At 42.2% G+C, this 21214-nt stretch overlaps 1 protein-coding gene across 3 annotated transcripts in view; it reads left to right on the top strand.

The window, feature by feature from the left end:
• ADAMTSL1 (ADAMTS like 1) overlaps nt 1–21214 on the top strand; it is a 1178053-nt gene that overhangs the window by 740082 nt on the left and 416757 nt on the right. The window contains exon 1 of one of the 3 annotated variants that reach the window (XM_077475231.1): nt 11714–11914. The exons of the other annotated variants lie outside the window; for them this stretch is intronic. Within the exon in view, the coding sequence (XP_077331357.1) occupies nt 11852–11914 (63 nt within the window). The 5' untranslated portion in view covers nt 11714–11851. Of the gene's footprint in view, nt 1–11713; nt 11915–21214 lie in introns of those variants that run through there. 3 annotated transcript variants of the gene reach the window in all.

Genomic DNA, 21214 nt, shown 5'->3' with positions numbered 1-21214 from the left:
TCAAGGGGTTAAATGTGTGCCCTAGGGAGTGTTTCTAACTGTGGGGGAATGGGAATGCCTGGGGGGAGGAGACCGTTCACTGTTCCTAAGCAGGAGGAGCCGAATACACACGACATCTGTGTATATCGGCGACACTAAATTAAAAAACCCATCATGCTGCAATTTTGGGCAAGGCTACAGATGGATGCTGTGCAAGGCTGCAGATGGACACTGTGCAAGGCTGCAGATGGACACTGTGCAAGGCTGCAGATGGACACTGGGGAAGGCTGCAGATGGACACTAGGGAAGGCTGCAGATGGACACTGGGGAAGGCTGCAGATGGACACTGTGCAAGGCTGCAGATGGACACTGGGGAAGGCTGCAGATGGACGCTGATAAGGCTGCATTAATGGACCGATAAATACAGTCCTATTCAAGACATTTACAATGTAAACGATATCTACTTCCGTTCAAAGAAACAACAGCAGTCAACCTACAATCATACAGGGTGCATGAGATGATTGCAAACCCAATATACAGCAATTTGTTTATTTAGAATGCACTTTGTTGAACTTTCATATCCCCTGCTCCACTACTGTACTCGGACAGTGGGGAGAGACCACACTCCCCCATCAGAATACACAGATCAGCACTTGCAACCAATGGTTCCTGCTGAACCGGGCAAATTTCAGTGCACATGTACAGAGCTTTAGACTGATGACCAGTCAAAACCCTTATGCAAGTCACTGATTTAGGCTGATGTCAAACGTGCAACCTGCAAGCGATCCTGTCACTGGCGATTTGTCAAAATACATCACTAAGAGGCTGTCTGTCAATCCCTATGAAATCGGTCTCTCTATAGCTGAGACACTGAGATGTTGGTCTCATTACTAGCCTATTGAGATTCAGTAACATTTGGGCCAGTGAAAGAGTGACATCCTGCAGCCTCTGCTAGCATGAGAGCAATTCTATAAGGACAGAAAGGAAGTCTCTTTGGCAATCCTGCCCCTGGCAATTTGTCTCTTGCAGCAGAATAGTCTGTCTGACATCAGCCTTAGTTTCTGCAAAGTAATTTTCTAGCAAATAATAACATAAAGACCCATTCATGCTTTGTCCCTTGCAACACTGTGTAAGTTAAACCTATTAATACATGAACCTTTTGGATCCTTGTACACAGTACTAATTTATCAGTAAAAAATGCGCAAAAAATGCAAGCATGGTCTGTTTAGTGTTCACATTTACACTTATATATGTGTCTGTATGCACAAAAAAATTCTTAGGGCTCAAGCACACAGGTACCAAAATGTCACATTTTTAAAGGTTTAGGCTATTTTTTTTTTTTTTTTACTGATCTCAATGCATACTATTGCTTTCAATGGGGCTGTACACACTGACATGTAAGGGCTCATGCACACAGGACAATTAAAAAAATGCCAGCTCTGCTGCCAGGAAAAAGCGGCATTAAAAACATGCTGTTAGTCACATTTTTAAATAGCGTTTTTTTGTGTTAGCGTTTTCTAGCTTTTTTTCAGTAAAAACACTCCCTATAATGTAAACACGCCTAAAAACGCCAAACATGGCTAAACTTGTTATTTTTACGCATATATATGAGCATACTATACAGACCATACTCATGTTTCTTGCACAATGACTTTCTGCCGGGACATCCAGAGCTCATACATCACTACCACATGCAAGGAGCTAATGTACTATTTAACGGGGGAATTGTGATTTATGCGTGCACTTGCGCAAAATACTGACCAATAATGGCGATTTTTTTTTCCTGATCTAGATGTGGGGCTAGTTTACTGATATATTTACGCACATGTGTGTACCAGCCCTTTGCAAACAATGGACTGCATTCAGTTCAGAAAAAAAAAGACCTGAACACTTAAAGAATAACTAAAGGCAAAACTTTTTTTTCCTTTTGAATAGAGAAGAGATAGATTAGAACACCTGTCAGGTTTTATTGCTCTCTGTGTCCCCATTAACTGGTTCCTGACCGGATCATGTCTGAATACGGGGGCAGAATCGCTCCCCTGGTACGGCGTTCCTGTAGGAGTCGCCAGAGGGCGCACTCACACCACCGGAGGGGCGCTGCACGGCGGGGGACCCGATGCACGTGGCCAGTGGCCGTTATCACCACCAGCCATGCACAGATGCCAGTAAACACACAAATCCCTGTGCTGTCAGAGGAGAGGAAACATGTTGTTTGTTCCTACTATGTAGGAACAGCAATATGTCTCCTCTCCTACTCAGTCCTATCCCCATACAATTAGAACACACTGAGGGAACACACATTTAAACCCTTGATCGCCCGCTCGTGTTAACCCCTTCCCTACCAGTGTAATTTACACAGTAATCAGTGCATTTTTATAGCACTGATCGCTGTATAAATGTCAATGGTCCCAAAAAAGTGTCAAAAGTGTCCGATCTGTCCGTCGCAATGCCGCAATACCACTGAAAATCACAGATGAATCACCACCATTACTAGTAAAAAAAATAATAATAAAAATGGCATAAAAATGGCATACATCTTTCCTATGGTTTGTAGATGCTATAACTTTTGCACAAACCAATCAATATACGCTTATTGCAATTTTTATTACCAAAAAAATGTAGAAGAATATATATTGGCCCAAACTGATGAAGAAATTTGTTTTTAAAAAACATTTTTGGGGATATATATTGTAGCAAAAAGTAAAAAATATTGTTATTTTTTCCAAAATTGATGCTCTTTTTTGTATATAGCGCAAAAAATAAAAACTGCAGAGGTGACCAAATAGCACCAAAAGAAATCTCTATTTGTGGGGAAAAAAGGACGCAAATTTTGTTTGTATACAGCATCGCATGATCAGGAAGGGGGGTAAAACATTCTGGGGCTGAAGTGGTTAAAGATATTCACCCTCTCTATTTGTCATGTGCACCATTATCATTGAAAGGGAAAGCAAAAGAAAATCCCTAAATTTTGGGTTTCCCCCAGAAAAGTATTAGAGGGAAAATGTTCCAATGGGGACGCTAGTTCTGGTGATCTGGGGGTCCCTAATGAATTCCCATAATTTTCAAGGATTACTTCCTTGACTATTGGACAGGACGTGAAGGGAAATCTCTGCAATGGGACACAGATTGCAAAAAATTTATCTGACAGGGGTTATAACCCTCCCACGCTCTATCCAAAATGAAAAAAAAAAGCCTATAGTTCTACTTTATAAATGTGGCTTTTTTGGTTCTCTAATGCATTTTTCAGTGGAAAAGTTAATTTACCTCTTTGTATAGTCTTCTTTAAAAATGGAAAAAGCAGCAAGTATGATAACACTACTTTTCTCTAAGGTTTTGTCCTGTGAAAGATTATTGCTGCAAGCAGCTGAAACATGGGGACTTGTTTTCCAGATCTATGCTGTGCTATTGTAGTTAACTTATATAATAATATAATGTAGGAGTTCATTATAGTATCATATAAAAGATAAGGAACAGAATACAATTGTTTCATATAACAAGTGCTACAGAAAGACAATCTATATATAGTGCTTCTAAATTCCAGAATCAACCATCCACAAGATGGAGTTGTTGCTTCTAAAAGAACACAGCATAGCTGGTCAGTACACTGTATTAAGAATCAATTAGATACTTGAGGGAGCTCTTCTAGGCTACTGGCAACAAGTAACAGCTACATTTAATAGATACACTGTCTTCTGTCGGCACCTCTTATAATAACAAAAAACACACGCATACAAATCTTTAAGAAATCCTTTATTGATACAAGTTGTTTCATAGGATTTATTGTCTCCTCAATAATAACACAATCTCATCTCTTGTACAATGTTGATATTATGGTTTGAAATAATATTTGGTGCATTCTTTATAAAAACTTTTGAAATGAATAATAGATTATACCAAAAAACAAAACAAAAAAAATCAAAGTGAAACTAGGGAAAAATGTCAGTGAGTGATTGAAGAATAGGATGGATTATGAATATGAAGTAAAAAAAAAAAAAAAATATATATATATATATATATATATATATATGCACCGAATGGAAATGTTGGTGTGGAAACCGTAACTGAAAAAGTTTTTTTTTTTTATTATTATATTTTTATGTATTATTGTGTTCTATTCAACTTTTTAATTAATATCAATTTAAATAAATATGAATTTATTGTTGGCCATCATTGGGACCTTTAGTGCAAGAAAAACTCAAGAAAAATGCAGTCTGCAGTCTATGACCATCTCTTGTATCATGTCCTCAGTCTCTGACCATCTCTTGTATCATGTCCTCAGTCTCCAATCATCTCTTCTATTATGTCCTCAGTCTCCAACCATTTCTTGTATCATGTCCTCAGTCTCTAACCATCTCTTGTATCATGTCCTCAGTCTCCAATCATCTCTTGTATCATGTCCTCAGTCTCTAAACATCTCTTGTATCATGTCCTCAGTCTCTAACCATCTCTTGTATCATGTCCTCAGTCTCTAACCATTTCTTGTATCATGTCTGCAATCTCTTACCAGTGCATGTCAAAGGCAGCCTACCAGTGGATGTCAGATGCATCCTATCAGTGCCTGTCAGATGCAGCCTTCCTGTGCCTGTCAGATGCAGCATTGCCAGTGCATGTCAGATGCAGCCTACCAGTGCCTGTTAGATGCAGCCTACCAGTGCCTGTCAGATGCAGCCTACCAGTGCCTTTCAGATGTAGCCTTGCCAGTGCCTGTCAGATGTAGCCTTGCCAGTGCCTGTCAGATGTAGCCTTGCCAGTGCCTGTCAGATGCAGCCTTGCCAGTGCCTGTCAGATGCAGTCTACCAGTGTCTGTTAGATGCAGCCTAACAGTGCATGTCAGATGCAGCCTACCGGTGCCTGTCAGATGCAGCCTTGCCTTTGCCCTTTTAGATGCAGCCTGCCAGTGCATGTCAGATGCAGCCTTGCCAGTTCATGTGGTATGCAGCTGTGCCAGTGCATGTGGTATGCAGCCTTTCCAGTGCCCCATACAGTGCGGCGATCTCCCGATGTGTCACGGAGCTGGATTTTAATTTCCCGGCCGCAGTAACAATATCCTGCCTCCTGTTACCACGTCAACTAATTCAATGTTCCAGCATTGGATCAGTAGGCTGTCTATCACAGGAGGTGGGACATTGTTACTACGGCCACCCAGACAATTCAGCTCCCTGATACAGGGAGATCGCCGCTCTGCGAGGAGAGGAGGAAGGAGGGGAGGAAGGGGGGGGGTAGGACCTAGAGCCATCAGGATGACACCCGCCAATGGGCGGCATCTGGCAGGGCAGACCTGGCACCCCTTCAGCGCCATTATTGCAACCTTTTCTTCTTTTGGTTGCATTGCCGAAAATACAGTTTTCGCCCGATTTGTTTTGGAGGTTGAAATTTCGGTGCACCACTAATGCATTAACCTACTGTCACACTGTTTAGATCATGGAAAGTTTGGACTCAAAATTACCTCGCTGAGTCAGTCTGGCCTAGTCAAATAACAGTCAAATGATACCACACCAAGACAAAACGTTTACAATATAACTTCCTAGCCAGGATGAACACAAATTTTACAATATATAATATTTTTTTAAATATATATATATATATATATATATATATATATATATATATATATATATATATATATATACAGTATATATACAGTATCTCACAAAAGTGAGTACACCCCTCACATTTTTGTAAATATTTTATTATATCTTTTCATGTGACAACACTGAAGAAATTACACTTTGCTACAATGTAAGGAAGTGAGTGTACAGCTTGTATAACAGTGTAAAAATTGCTACCCTCATAATAACTCAACACACAGCCATTAATGTCTAAATGGCAGTGAGTACACCCCCCCCCCCCCAAGTGAAAATGTCCAAATTGGGCCCAAAGTGTCAATATTTTGTGTGACCACCAATATTTTCCAGCACTGCCTTAACCCTCTTGGGCATGGAGTTCACCAGAGCTTCACGGGTTGCCACTGGAGTCCTCCTCTACTCCTCCAGACACAATTATAAAAAAAAAACCTGCACTGCAAAGGTTACATGCTCCTTAAAGTGGAGCTCCAGGCTCCTTCAGAAAAAATCAGCAGCTAAGAAAATACTGTAGCTGCTGACTTCTAATATTATTATTATTATACACGATTTATATAGCGCCAACAGTTTACGCAGTGCTTTACAATGTAGAGGGGGGACAGCACAATTACAGTACAGTTCAATACAGAAGGCACAGGAGGACCCTGCTCGTAGAGCTTATATTATAAAAGGGAGGGGGTGGTGGAACAAAAGGTAATAGATGTGAGGAATGATTTGATGAGGGTGGCTCGGGGACAGTTTGGTGTGTGTGTGATAGGCTTCCGTGAATAAGTGAATTTTCAGGGATCTCCTAAAAGTGGACAGGGTAGGGGCTGATTGGACATACTGGGGCAGGGCATACTGGGGCAGGGAGTTCCACAGGATGGGAGAGGCTCTGGAGAAGTCCTGAAGGCAAGCATGGGAGGAGGTAACAAGGGAGCCAAACGATTTGGGTGATATCTGTGGAAGAGGTTGGTGATGTAGCTGGGGGCGATGTTGTGGATGGCCTTGTATGTTGTGGTTGGAATTTTGAATTTTATACGGTGGGATAGGGGAAACCAGAGAAGGGATTGACAGAGAGGGGCAGCAGTCACGGATCGGTTAGTGAGGTGTATTAGTCTAGCAGCAGCATTCATAATAGACTGAAGGGGGGATAGCCTGCATAAAGGTAGGCCATTAAGGAGACAGTTGCAGTTGTCAAGGTGGGAAATATTCAAGGAGTGAATAAGTTGCTTTGTGGTGTCATTAGTCAGGAAGGTTGAATTCTGGAGATGTTGCGGAGGTTAAGGCGGCAGGATTTATCCAATGATTGGATGTGGGGGCTGAATGAGAAGTCAGAGTCAAAGATTACACTAAGCACCCTGGCATGTTTGGAGGGACCAATGGTTGTGCTGTTGATCTTAATGGTAAAGTCATGGGGGGGGGGGACCAGGAAGGAGGAAATATAACAAGCTCCGTTTTAGAAAGACTGAGTTTGACAAAGTGGTGTGACATCCATACCGATATGTCAATCGGTAAGTTTGAGATCCATGAGGAGATTGAGGGGGTGAGTTGAGGAGTGGAGAGATAGATCTGGGTGTCATTGGTGTAGAGGTGGTATTGGAAGCTATGGGAGGTTATCAACTGGCCCAGGGAAGAGGTATAGAGCGAGAATAGGAGGGGCCCAAGGACGGAGCCTTGGGGTACCCCAACAGAAAGAGGAATAGGATCGGAGGAGATGGAGTTGTAAGTGACACTGGAAGTGCACTGAGACAGGTAGGAGGAGAACTAGGATAAAGCAGAATCACAGAGACCAAGGGAGTGTAGTTTGCTGAGGAGGAGCAGGTGGTCAACTGTGTCAAAGGCAGCAGAGAGGTCTAAGAGTATGAGTATGGAGTAACGGCCATTGGTTTTAGCAGCTAGTAGGTCATTGGTGAGTTTTAGTAGGGCAGTTTCAGTGGAATGTTGTGGACAGAAGCCAGACGGTAGGAGGTCAAGAAGGTTATTATTGTCCATGAGATAGCGACTCATTTGGTCATCAACAAGGCGTTCAATGAGCTTGGAGGCAAATGGGAGCAGGGAGATGGGTCTTAAGTTATTCAAACAGGTGGGGTCTAGTGAGGGTTTTTTAAGTATGGGGGTAACCAGTGCATCTTTGAGCAGGGAAGGATAAGTGTCGGAGGAGAGGGAGAGGTTGAAGATGTGGGTTAGGGAGTTTAGGATAGAGTGGGAAGGTGGTCGCAGTAATTGTGAGGGGACAGGGTCCAGGGGACAAGTGGTGAGGTGGGCCATGGAGAAGAGTTTATTAACTTCATCAGAGGTAACTGGGCAGAAGGAGGAGAGTATTGAGTGTGGTGTTGGACCTGATGTGTTGGGTAGGGGAGGAAGTTGAATGCTGGATATCTCCCTGCGAATTGTGTCGGTTTTTCTTTTGAAATGGTTGGCAATCTGTTGAGTTAAGCAAGTTGGTGGTAAGATGGGGGCAGTGGGGGGTAAAGTAAGGAATTAAGCGTAGAAAATAGTCGATGACGTTTGGATGAGAGGGTTTTGATGAGAGTGTTGTAGTAGGTTTGTTTAGCAGTGTGGAGGCAGGAGTTGTATTTGAGAATGGCAGATTTGTAGAGGGTAAAGTCTTGCAGGGATTTAGATTTACGCCATGCTCGCTGAAGAGCACGGCTGCGTCTCTTGAGACTTCTGGTGTCTTCTGTTTGCCAGAGTTGTGGCAGTTCTGCGTGTAAAAAGAGGAGCAAGCATGTCTAGGGAGGATGACAGCTTGTTGTTGTAGAAGTGGTTAGGTCTGGGCAGGACTGGGGGCCAGTTTTGTTGTAAAGGCCATCAGTAGCAGAATGAAGAAGGGAAGGGTTGAGGTTGCGAAGGTTTCTGCGGGTAGTGGTTTGTGGGTTGGCAGCCTTGGAGCTAGGAGACAAGTGTGAAGTGTGAAATGGATAAGGTTGTGATCAGAGAGAGGAAAAGGAAAGGGGGTGTTAGAGAAGTTGCAGGGAGTGCAGCGATGGGAGAATACAAGGTCGAGAGTATTGCCATTGGAGTGAGTGGTGCTGTCCTCCGCTCGATTCACAGTGCCGAATGCCGTCGAGCTCCGTTCCCTGCGACGTTACGGCGCACGGGAGCGGAGAACGGCGGCAAATTCAAAAAAGTAAAAAGACACAAAACACACACAGCACTGTAATCTTACAGATTACAGTACTGTATACACACCCCCTTTGTCCTTAGTGGTTTGTGCAGTGCCCTGCATGCACTTTTATATTATAAATACTGTTTTTTCTGCCTGAAATTTGGAAATTGTCCATAGCAACCAGAAAGTGTCCCTTGTTCAGTGTTTTAGGATTTGATTACATTATTGAATATTTTTTATTATTATTTATTATATTATAAACTTTATAATAACCGGGATGTCTTCTAGGTTTGAACAGATTTAAGAGAGTTATTTACCGCTTTCAGCACCTAAAACCAGACTGAATCATACCGCCAGGGAGGTTAAAAGAGGAGGTTAGGTTGAGTAGTTGAGAAGTGGTTGCAGTATTAACATTAATTGGAATGTTAAAGTCACCTAGTATGATGGCAGGTACTTCAGAGGAGAGAAAGTAGGGTAGCCATGCAGAGAAGTCATCCAGAAAGTGCAACACTGGTCCAGGAGGCCGATAAATGACTGCAATCCTCAGACAAGCTGGAGAGAAAAGACAAATACATCGCATTTTCGAAAGAGCAGGGGGAAAGAAAGGGAGGTGCGAGAAGAACCTGAAAGGTGCATTGTGGGGCCGCCTCCTTTTCCTCCACTGGGTCTGGTGGAGTGAGTCCAGAGGAGGCCACTGTGGGGCAGGACAGTTGGAGAGGTAGTGTCGAATTCCTGGAGCCAGGTTTAGGTAATAGCAAATAGATAATATTAGGGCACTTACCTGTCCTGGGATCCAGTGGTGTCCTCACCCAAACCAATTTTTTAACCAGCTATCAGGTGCTGGCGCCACCATCTAGACTAAGGGAAACTAGCTGCGCTTTGTGAATGGGCCAGCTGTAGGGGAAGGAGAAGGGGGCGAAGGGGGCAAACTTCCGGCTCAGTTAAAACCACCACCTGCCCCCCCCCCCAAAAGGTGGGAGGGGCAGACAAGCTGAGCTAATAGTATAGATATATATTTTATATATATATATATATATATATATATATACACTCACCTTTTTTAGTAGTGAGCTGGACCCCCTGTTGCCTTCAGAACTTCCGTAATTCTTTGTGGCATAGATTCAACAAGGTGATTTGGTCCATATTGACATGATAGCATCGCACAGTTGCTTCAGATTTGTTGGCTGCATATCCATGATGAGAATCTCCCGTTCTACCACATCCTAAAGGTGCTCTATTGGATGGAGATCTGGTGACTGTGGAGACCATTGGAGAACAGTGATCTCATTGTCATGTTCAAGAAACCAGTGGTGAGATGATTTGAGCTCTGTGACATGCTGGAAGTAGCCATCAATTGGATGCACTGTAGTCATAAAGGGATGAACATGGTCAGCAACAATACAAAGGTTTAAATGATGGTCATTTGGTATTAAGGGGCCCTAAGCGTGCCAAGAAAAAATCCTCCACACCATTATATCACCACCTCCAGCCTGAACCGTTGATACAAGGCAGGGATCCATGCTTTCATGTTGTTTACACCAAATTCTGACCCTACCATCTGAATTTCGCAGCTGAAATCAAGACTCATCAGACCAGGCAATGTTTTTCCAATCTTCTATTAAATTTTGGTGTGAATTGTAGCCTCAGTTTCCTGTTCTTAGCTAACAGGAGTGGCACCCAGTGTGGTCTTCTGCTGTTGTAGTCCATTTGCTTCAAAGTTCGATGTGTTGTGCATTCAAAGATGGCTTTCTTGGTTGTAATGAGTCATTATTTGAATTACTGTTACCTTTCTATCATCTCAAACCAGTCTGCCCATTCTCCTCTGACCTCTGACAGCAACAAGTTATAGACGTCCACACAACTGCCATTCACTGGATATTTTCTCTTTTTCGGACCATTCTCTAAAAACCCTAGAGATAGTTGTGCATGAAAATCACAGTAGATCAGCAGTTTTTGATATACTCAAACCAGCCAGTCTGGCACAAACAACCATCTCACGTCCAAAGTCACTGAAATCCCCTTTCTTCCCCCATTCTGATGCTCGGTTTGAACTTCAGCAAGTCGTCTTCACGTTTAGATGCCTAAATGCATTGAGTTTCTGCCATGTGATTGGCTGATTTGTGTTACCAAGAAATTGAACAGGCGTATTCAATAAAGTGGCTGGTGGATATATTTATATATAATATATATATATATATATATATATATATATATATATATATATATATATATATATATATATATATATATATATATATATATATATATATATATATATATATTTATATATATATATATATATATATATATATATATATATATATATATATATATATATATATATAAAAATATATCCACCAGCCACTTTATTGAATACGCCTGTTCATATGTGTGTGTGTGTGTGTAAGTGGCTGGTGGATATATATATACATATATATATATATATATATATATATATATATATATATATATATATATGTATGTATATATATATATATATGTATATATATATATATATATATATATATATATATATATATATATATATATATATATATATATATATATAGTGTGTATCTTCAGCAAGCAGCGAAAGATAGAAGAAAATACTATTTTCCAAAGCACAGAAAGCCTTTGTAGATTTCAGTATAGGTTACTTCCCTGTGATCCCACCAGTCCCCCTGGCTTCCACCTCTCCAGCACAGGAGACTGACTGCTGACTGAGCTGTCATAGTATGAGTTAACCTTACACAATAAGGAAAGGAGATCCTAACCACACACTTGTATTTACAGCTCAGACTGTGCATGCATGCATGCAAAAAAAAAAAAAAGATTTGACACTATGTGTTGCGAATGAAAGAGTAAAAGTTTGCTGGAAGCATGGCAAGCCCCTATTAGTCATCTGCCTCTCCCAGCACTCACTCACTCCCCCACCTCTCCCTGTACTGCTCTTACTTTCACTGGACCCCTGTCTTTGTTATTCTGCATGTCTGATTAGCGGGAGCCTGATTGGCCGGCTGCCTGCACACAGAGAGATTCCATTGAGCCCCCCATCACACGCCCCTTGGCTCAGGAAATGTGAGCAGGGCCGGTGTGTGTGTGGAAGCTGATAGGCAGTGTGAGCCCCAGTGCTGGATGTGACAGCAGCTCTGTCCTAGCAGATCAGTGTCCTATCATCCCCACCGGCAAGGATCCAACTATGGAATGCTGCCCCGGGCCACTCACTGCCACTCTGCTGCTGTCTGTGACTTGTCTCCTCCTGGTAAATACCCTCCTTTTATATATTCACTGCTTTATTCACACATTTCAACTTCACTTTACACTTAGTGCTGCTGGGATGCTCGCTGACATCGGTGCAACTTTTGGGACACATCAGCTTGGGTACCTGTTCTGTTCATAGTTTGCTCTATGGGATGTACAGGCTGCAGTGAGGACGCTGTGATCTTATTGCTTGTCAGTTGTCACAGCTACAGGTGGGATCCTCTGCAATGATCATCTCTAGTGATCACCTATAGTGATCTCTACAATGAGCTCTGTGATGATCATCGCTAGTGATCCTCTGTAGTGATCTCTACAATGAGCTCTGTGATGATCCTCTACTATAATCTCTGTAATTATTATCTACTATGATATCTGTAATGATCCTCTACTATGATCTCTGTAATGATCCTCTACTATGATCTCTGTAATGATCCTCTATTATGATCTCTGTAATGATCCTCTACTATGATCTCTGTAATGATCCTCTATTATGATCTCTGCAATGATCCTCTGCTATAATCTCTGCATTGATCCTCTACTATAATCTCTGTAATGATCCTCTACTGTGATCTCTGCAATGATCCTCTACTATAATCTCTGCAATGATCCTCTACTATGATCTCTGCAATGATCCTTTGCTATAATCTCTGCAATGATCCTCTACTATAATCTCTGTAATGATCCTCTACTATGATCTCTGCAATGATCCTCTACTATGATCTCTGTCACGATCCTCCACTATGATCTCTATATGATCATCTACTATAATCTCTGCAATGATCCTCTGCTATAATCTCTGTAATGATCCTCTACTATGATCTCTGCAATTATCCTCTACTATGATCTCTGTCATGATCCTCCACTATGATCTCTGTAATGATCCTCTCTAGTGATCCCCTGTAATGATCTCTACAATGATCTCTGTAATGATCTCTGTAATGATCCTCTGCTATGATCTCTGCTATGATCTCTGCAATGATCCTCTACTATAATCTCTGTAATGATCCTCTAGTAAGATCTCTGTAATGATCCTCTACTATGATCTCTGCAGTGATCCTCTAGTATAATCTCTGCAATGATCCTCTACTATGATCTCTGCAACAATCCTCTACTATAATCTCTGCAATGATCCTCTACTATGATCTCTGCAATGATCCTCTATTATGATCTCTGCAATGATCCTAATCCTCTACTATAATCTCTGTAATGATCCTCTACTATGATCTCTGCAATGATCCTCTACTATGATCTCTGTCACGATCCTCCACTATGATCTCTATATGCTCATCTACTATAATCTCTGCAATGATCCTCTGCTATAATCTCTGTAATGATCCTCTACTATGATCTCTGCAATTATCCTCTACTATGATCTCTGTCATGATCCTCCACTATGATCTCTGTAATGATCCTCTCTAGTGATCCCCTGTAATGATCTCTACAATGATCTCTGTAATGATCTATGTAATGATCCTCTGCTATGATCTCTGCTATGATCTCTGCAATGATCCTCTACTATAATCTCTGTAATGATCCTCTAGTAAGGTCTCTGTAATGATCCTCTACTATGATCTCTGCAGTGATCCTCTAGTATAATCTCTGCAATGATCCTCTACTATGATCTCTGCAACAATCCTCTACTATAATCTCTGCAATGATCCTCTACTATGATCTCTGCAATGATCCTCTATTATGATCTCTGCAATGATCCTGATCCTCTACTATAATCTCTGTAATGATCCTCTGCTATGATCCACAGCTATCATCTCGGTAATGATCCGCTTCTGTGATCCTCTGCTATGATCTCTATAATTATCCTCTTCTGTGATCACTATAATGATCATCTGCTGTGGTCCTCTGCTATGATCTCTATGCTATGACCTCTCTAATGATCCCTGTTGTGATCCTCTGAATTGATCCTCTACTGTGAATAATTTCTGAAATGATCCTTGGTAGTGATTCCTCTGTAATGTCCTTTAGTGATCCTCTGTCGTCATCACTTGCTTTATCCCTCTGTAATAATCATCAGTAACATCCTCTGTAGTGATCCTCTGCAATGATCTCTGTAATGATTCTCTGTAGTTATCCTACGCTATTATTTCTATAATGATCCTCTTCTGTGGTCCTCTGCTATGATCTCTATAATGATCATCTGCTGTGATCCTCTGCTATGATCTCTATGCTACGACCTATATAATGATCCCCTGTAGCGATCCTCTGAATTGATCCACTTCTGTGATCCTCTGTAATGTTTTCTAATGATCCTCTGCTGTGATTCTCTGCAATGATTTCTGAAATGATCCTTGGTAGTGATCCTCTGTAATGTCCTCTAGTGATCCTCTGTCATGATTACTTGCTTTATCCCTCTGTAATAATCATCAGTAATGTCCTCTGTTGAAATCCTCTTCAATGACCCTCTGTAATGATCCTCTGTAGTGATCCTCTAGAGATTCTCCACAATCATCCTTCTATGATTCCCTGTAATGATCTTCTGTAGTAATCCTCCATTATGATCATCTGCAGTAACCCTCTGTAATGATCCTCTGTAGTGATCCTTTGTTAGGATCATCTACAGTGATCCTCCAAACTCAGAGGTAGATGGCTAACCATTACAGATCCTGAGTTGCATGTGAAGGGTTATTTAGTGAGTGGCAGTTTGGGGTCTCCACTTCCCTGAATGCATTCCTAGATTTTCAGCCAGCATGAAACACTGCCTATTACTGTGATGACATAGACATACTCCCTGCTGTGCCTGCCATTTGGGTCACCTCTATGTAGCTGAGTCTTGGCGTTTGACTTGAATCGGTTGGAAGCAATGGATACCTGCGGGGCCTCAATCCGCACAGCTTTAATACAAGGGTAGTGATATTTATTTTCAACCACGGGACTGTCATTTTCAAATCTTTGAGCTGGCAGTTGAAAATAACTGTCATTTTGGGAAAATAATAATTCTTTCCCTCTTGGGGTTAGCTGTGTGAATTGAGCCCTGGGGGAGGGATTTAGTAACTTTGGAGCAGACAGCATCTGGAGCAGCTGTGTATGGTGACAGCCAATCAGCTTCTAGCTTTCATTTTCCAAGCTTAACTGAACAAACTGAAGATATAATCTAACTGGTTACCAGGCACAGCTACTCGAGTTTTTGTAAATCTCCAGGTGGTGCAATGTACCTGTAGGAGTTATATAGTATTGTAGAACTGCTGATTCAGTTCATGTACAGGATGAGATGGTCCTATAAGTCCAAGTATGACCTATCACTCAGAGCTGGTGTTAGTGGCTCCGTCTTGGAAAACCTTAGATCGTCATTCTCTGTCATAAAGGATGCTGTTCAGAGGGAGTATTTATTGTCATCAATTTGTTTTGAAATGTGTGGAATGTTTATTCATTTAGATACTTTGACTTGAAATTTTTAAATAAACAAGTGTATCCAAAGAGCAGCTGGTGTGACTTGTCATGTGATTTGACAGTTCTAAATTGCATGACAAATCGCACCCTATTTGTGCCTATGGAGCCGTTCAAAAAGGTGCGACTCCGACTTGCACCAATTTGAAAAAGGTCCCTGCACTATTTTTGCTGATTTCATGTGAGACTTGCATTGACATATGTGCATGAAATTGCACAGACGTCGGCAAGCCGCACCGACCGGCAGCTTCGAAATCGCACGAATTTCAAAGACTCATTTAGTGTTAGGTTTGTGAAGATAACAAACCAGCATGATGCTTATTTAGGTGACAGTTATTTTTAGTTAAGTCCAATAAGATTTGAAAATTACAGGCATGTGGCTAAATTAATCATACTTAATCCACGTGTAAAGGCTTTGTGACTACAGCCTAAGGCATATCACTGGTTAAAATATTTGTAATAGGTTTATTTTCTGAAGCTTGCCATACACTATACAATTTGATTGTACAATCTCCTTGATATTCACCAAAACTATGTAAAATGAGATTAATTTCATCTTTTAATTTGTATCGAATCAGGGGAGGCCTTTCACCACATAGTTGTTAGTAGATCTAGAGCTGGCTACACACACACATTACAATGCGATTGTACAATCTTTATACAAACTTATTTAAGCTCACTGTACAAGTTCAAATCTGATTGTACAATCTCCTTTAGATCTACAAACAACAATGTAGTGCAAGGTCCCACGTGATTGGACACAGATTGATTGGATAGTTTAGATACTCTTATTACATAGTTTTGGTAAATCTAAGTGCAAAGATTGTACAGTCAGAATATAAATGTGTATAGCCACACACACTTTGATAAATTATCGTTTTTTTTTTTTCCAATTGAACCATTCTGATAGGAATAATCAATCTATAGTCACCAACCCATTTGATCTCTATACCACACATGGGGAAGTGGATTTATTACTTCAAAAAATGATAGATAGTTTCTCTGTTTCCACTAGGTAATCCCATAATCTGATCGATTGAAACATGATCATATTCAGGAACAAAGTATCAGTGCTAACAACCAATGCAAAATAATCAAGAAATTCCACCCTGCTGGATCAACTCAGTTTGAATAAAAGTGATCTAAATCAAGTCTAATGCTGTGTACACACGACCAGACTTTTCGACAGCAAAGGTCTGACGGAACGAATCTGCCGGACAATTCGATCGTGTGTGGGCTCCATCGGACCTTTGTTGTCCAAAAATCTGATGGACTTTAGAAATAGAACATGTTTCAAATTTTTTAACTAACTCCACCAGACCCAGTTCCTATCGAGAAATCCTATTGTCTGTATGCTACTCCGATGGATGAAAACCGACGCTAGGGCAGCTATTGGCTACTGGCTGTGAACTTCCTTATTCTAGTCCGGTCATTCGTCATCACGTTCTAATCCATTGGACTTTGGTGTGATTGTATGTGGCCAAGTTCATTCATTCGGAAAGTCTGTCGGAACTCCGCCGAAAGTCCGTTGGGAAGACCCGTTGGACCTAGTCCATCGAAAAAGTCCGGTCGTGTGTACAAGGCATAAATCAGTCGGAATGGAAATGATTACAACTCCTTTGTATCCAGATATGATCATTTTGATTAAAACACACACCGATCTGATAATAAAATTGAAGTGTGTGTGGCCATCATTACATGTATGGCATTCTATAGTAGAAATTCTTACTAAGCAACACTTTCTATTTGAACTGTGTTAGTTGTTTGTAGATCTGAAGGTGATTGTACCGTTAGATTGCGTAGTGTATAGTCAGTTTAAAGCGATGCACATAACATAAGGCAACCAGGATTTCTAAATCACTGGTTAATCATGGTTGCTATGAGTTGCTACATTTTGTCTACTTGCTCTTTGGAGTGCAATTATGAAATAAAGCCAACTGGCAATCTTTTTAGTGCTTGGGAGATTGTGGACTGAATTAGCAGAGAAGAGAGAGCGAGAGTGAGAGAGAACCCCCCCCCTTTCCATACGAACTCAACTGCTTTGGCAATGCTAAAATGTATCTGGTCCTGCCAATAAAGCTTATTTGAATTTGTGAAGAAGTGAAGGAGGGAAAAGAGAGAGGGAGGGAGGGAGAGACAGAGAGAGAGAGGAGAAGAAAAAAAGAGAAAGTGAGGAAGAGAGGAGAAGAGAAAGAAAGAAAGAGCCCTTCCCATACAAACTCAACTGCGTTGGCAATGCTAAAATGTATTTGGTCCTGCCAATAAGGCTTATTTGAATTTGAGAAAAGGTGAGGGAGGGAGGGAGAGAGAGAGAGAGAAAAGAGAGGGGGGATAGAGAGGAAAAAGAGGCGGAAGAAAAGATAGGGGTAAAGAGAGAGACAGAGAGGGAGGGAGGGAGAGAGAGAGAAATATGAGAGGGAGGGACAGAGAGAGAAGGAGAAGAAAAGGGAGAGAGAGAGAAAAGTAGACAGAGGGAGAAAGAGATAGTGGGAAGAAGAGAGCAAGAAGAGGAGAGGGAGGGAGAGAGACATGGAGTGAGAGAAAAGAGAGAGGGAGGGACAAAGAGAGAGAAGGAGAAGAAGAAAAGAGAGAGAGAGAGAGAGAGAGAGAGAGAGAGACAACAAGAGAAGAAGAGAGAGGGAGAGAGATATAGAGGAGAAGAGGGCGAGAGGAGAGAGAGAGAGAGGGGGAGAGAGAGAAAAGAGAGAGGGAGGGAGAGAGAAAGAGAGAGAAGGAGATGGAGAGAGAGAGAAAAGAGAGAGAGAAGAGAGAGAAAGAAGAGAGAGAGAAGAGAGAGAGAGAAGTGAGAGAGAGAAGAGAGAGGTAGGGAGAGAGGGAGAGAGAGAGAAAAGCAAGAGAAAGAAGAGAGAGAGGGAGGGAGAGACAGGAGAGAGAGACAGGGAGAGAGAAGAGAGAGAGAGAAGAGAGAGATAGGGGGGAGAGAGAGAAGAGAGAGAGAGAGGGAGAGAGTGAGGAGAGAGAGAGGGAGAGAGAGAGGAGAGAGATAGGGAGAGAGAGAGAGAAGAGAGAGGGAGAGAAGAGTGAGAGAGACAGAAGTGAGAGAGAAAAGAGAGAGGGAGGGAGAGAGAAGAGAGTGAGAGAAAGAGAGGGGGGAGAGAAAGACAGAGAGGTAGAGAGGGGGGAGAGAGAAATGGAGGGAGAGAGAGAAGAGAGAGGGGGAGAGAGAGAAAGGGAGGGAGAGAGAGAAGAGAGCGAGAGAGGGAGAGAGAGGGAAAGGAAGGGAGAGAGAGAAGAGAGGGAGAGAGGGGGAGAGAGAGAAAGGGAGGGAGAGAGAGAAGAGAGAGAGAGGGAGAGAGAAGAGAGAAAGATGGACAGAGAGAGAAAGAAAAAAATAGAAGAAAGAAAAAGCCCCCCTTATTTGAATTTGAGTGAGGGAGAGGAGAGAGAAAGAAAAAGAGAGAGAGACAGAGAACGAAAAGATAGAGAGGGACAGAAAGAACAACGAAGAAGAAAAGAGAGAGAGAAAAGAAGAGAGAGAGGAAGAGATGGGGTGAGACACAGAGATGGGGGGAGGGAGGGAGAGAAATAGGAGAGTGAGAGAGAGAGAAGAGAGAGAGAAGGAGAAGAAAAGAGAGAGAGGGAGACAGAGAGAGAAATAGAGGGGGGGGGGAGAGGGAGAAGAGAGTGAGAGGAGAGAGAAAGGGATAGGAAGGGAGAGAGACAGAGAGAGAGAGAAAAAAAAGAGGGAGGGACAGAGAGAAAGGGAAGGAGAAGAAAAGAGAGAGAAGAAGAAGAGAGGGATAGAAAAGAAGAAAGAGATATAAAAGAAGAGAGTGAGAGAAGGAGAGAGAAGGAGAGAGAAAGAGAGAGGGAGGGAGAGAGAGAGAGAGAGAGGCAGAAAGAGAAGGAGAGGGAGAGAGATACAGAGAGGAGAGCGAGAGGAGGAGAGAGAAAGACAGAGAGAGAGAGAGAGAGAATAGAGAGAGGGAGGGACGGAGAGAGAGAGAGAGAGAGAACAACAACAAGAAAAGAGTGAGAGAGAAGAGAGAGGGGGAGACAGAGAGAGTAGAAGAAGAGAGGGAGAGAGAGAGATAGAGAGAAGAAGAGAGTGCAAGGAAGAGAGAGACAGGGAGAGAAGAAAAAGGAGAGAAAGAGAGACAGGGAGGGGGGAGAGAGGGAGACTGAGAGAAGAGAGAAAGAGAAGAGAGAGAGAAGCTGAGAGAGAAAAAGAAGAGAGAGAGAGAGAAACTGAGAGAAAAGAAGAGTAGAGAGAAGGAAAGAGAGTGAGAAGAAGAAAAGAGAGGAAGAGAGAGAGAAGGTTAAAGGAGATAGTTTTTGTAAGTTGCCAGAGGAGCTGAGCTATAAGCACACCATAGACTGCCTTTGTCAGTAGGGGTTAATGAGAAGGCTCCGTTGATTAGCAGTGATTATAGGATGACAATTTTCCATCAGAAGGGATTCCCCACAGGCAGATTGAGCTGTCTGCTCTGCAGATTGCAGCGTCACTGTGGGAGAAGTGTTCCTTTCTCTGGCTGACTGGGGAAGAAGCCTGTGCTCATTGCAGTGATGTCATTTAATATCCCTGTCCTCTGGGATAAGAAAGCTCTAATACTGGGGAGGCGCTCACTTTTACAGTGGCAAGCCAGGTGGTAAATGACAAGCTTGCTGCTAGGCTGGGGTCAAATGAAGGATTTCCAGGAAACAGTGCAGTTGACTTTAAATGGTGTAATTATTACAGTGTCACACAACTATACCAGTGACTTACAGGCAGAAAATGGCTTTGTGAGCCCGTTAGAAAGCACCAGCTTTGATGTTGCCCAGTCATGGAGCTTACGTTGGTAAAAGAAATATTTTAGCAGTGTTTTTGGCACTAAAATCTTCCATCTGACTACAGTCTTTAAAGCTGGCCTCCCATGTACCACCAGATTACACTGACAGGTCTAAGGAAAAGCAACAGGTTCACCCAAATCCCCCCCCCCCCCCCTCCATCAGCACAAAGCCACTATTCATTAACTCCACTGCAGTTCCAGTCAGCTGCTGGAAGAAGAACAAAATAGCTGGTACTTGTGAGTATGGAGGAGCATGTGACTGGTGCTTGGTGATTGGCCGAGCTCTGTCACATGTGGGTGGGAGAAGAGTCCTCAGCACCATGTGATCTTCCACTAGAGTTGCTTGGAGCTTACACAGTCCCTCTGCTCGCCATTTCCAGAAGTTCAAAGGAGAAACAGAGCAGCACAGAAAAGGTTAGCATGTACGACTGGGGATTGGTGGATTTAGGGCTCATCAACACAGTTTTCCGGATTGGATAAATGCCAGTCTCCTCTTGGGTACATATTAGAAATCATTTGTGTGTGTGGGCCCAAAGGTGCACAGCTGTGGTAAAATGCAGACACGTAGCATTTTACTGCAGAGCACAGGAAGGCACCACTGCACAGCAGCACAACGCACCATGCTGTTGTACGCAGACAGGAATAAAGTGTCACTCTGTGCACTTCAAATAAAGTTACAAAAAGAAAAACGAAACAGTGTGATGTGCTAAAACCTGCATCACTCCTCCCCCTCACCATGGCTCACTACAGCCAAAAAATGACAGTTGCCTGTGCACTTATACAGAGTGTGAGCAATGTGAACAAGTCCTTTATCTATAATCCCCAGAGCCATGCACTTACCTTTCCTTCACTTCCCCAGCGCTCCTTTCTACTGCTAGGTGCAAGAGGCAGATTTAGCTTCAGATCTGTTGGGAATGGGAAATTGACAGTTATCATCTAAAGGCTTAGGGATTGCAATAATGAACTGCATTTCTAATGATCTGATTTGACATAATGCATTTAAATTAGATAAATACCAAAAATGTTCGATGTGCTGTAATTAATATGAATAATTATTATTTATTGAGCATGATGAGTGTGTGTCTTTTTTCAACCTAACTATGTTACTATTA

This window comes from Lithobates pipiens, unplaced genomic scaffold, assembly GCF_037356315.1.
Source record: "Lithobates pipiens isolate NorthernLeopardFrog02 unplaced genomic scaffold, aLitPip1_a1.2 Scaffold_13, whole genome shotgun sequence".
NCBI lineage: Eukaryota > Metazoa > Chordata > Amphibia > Anura > Ranidae > Lithobates > Lithobates pipiens.
This window is presented reverse-complemented; position numbering and strand designations above follow the sequence as displayed.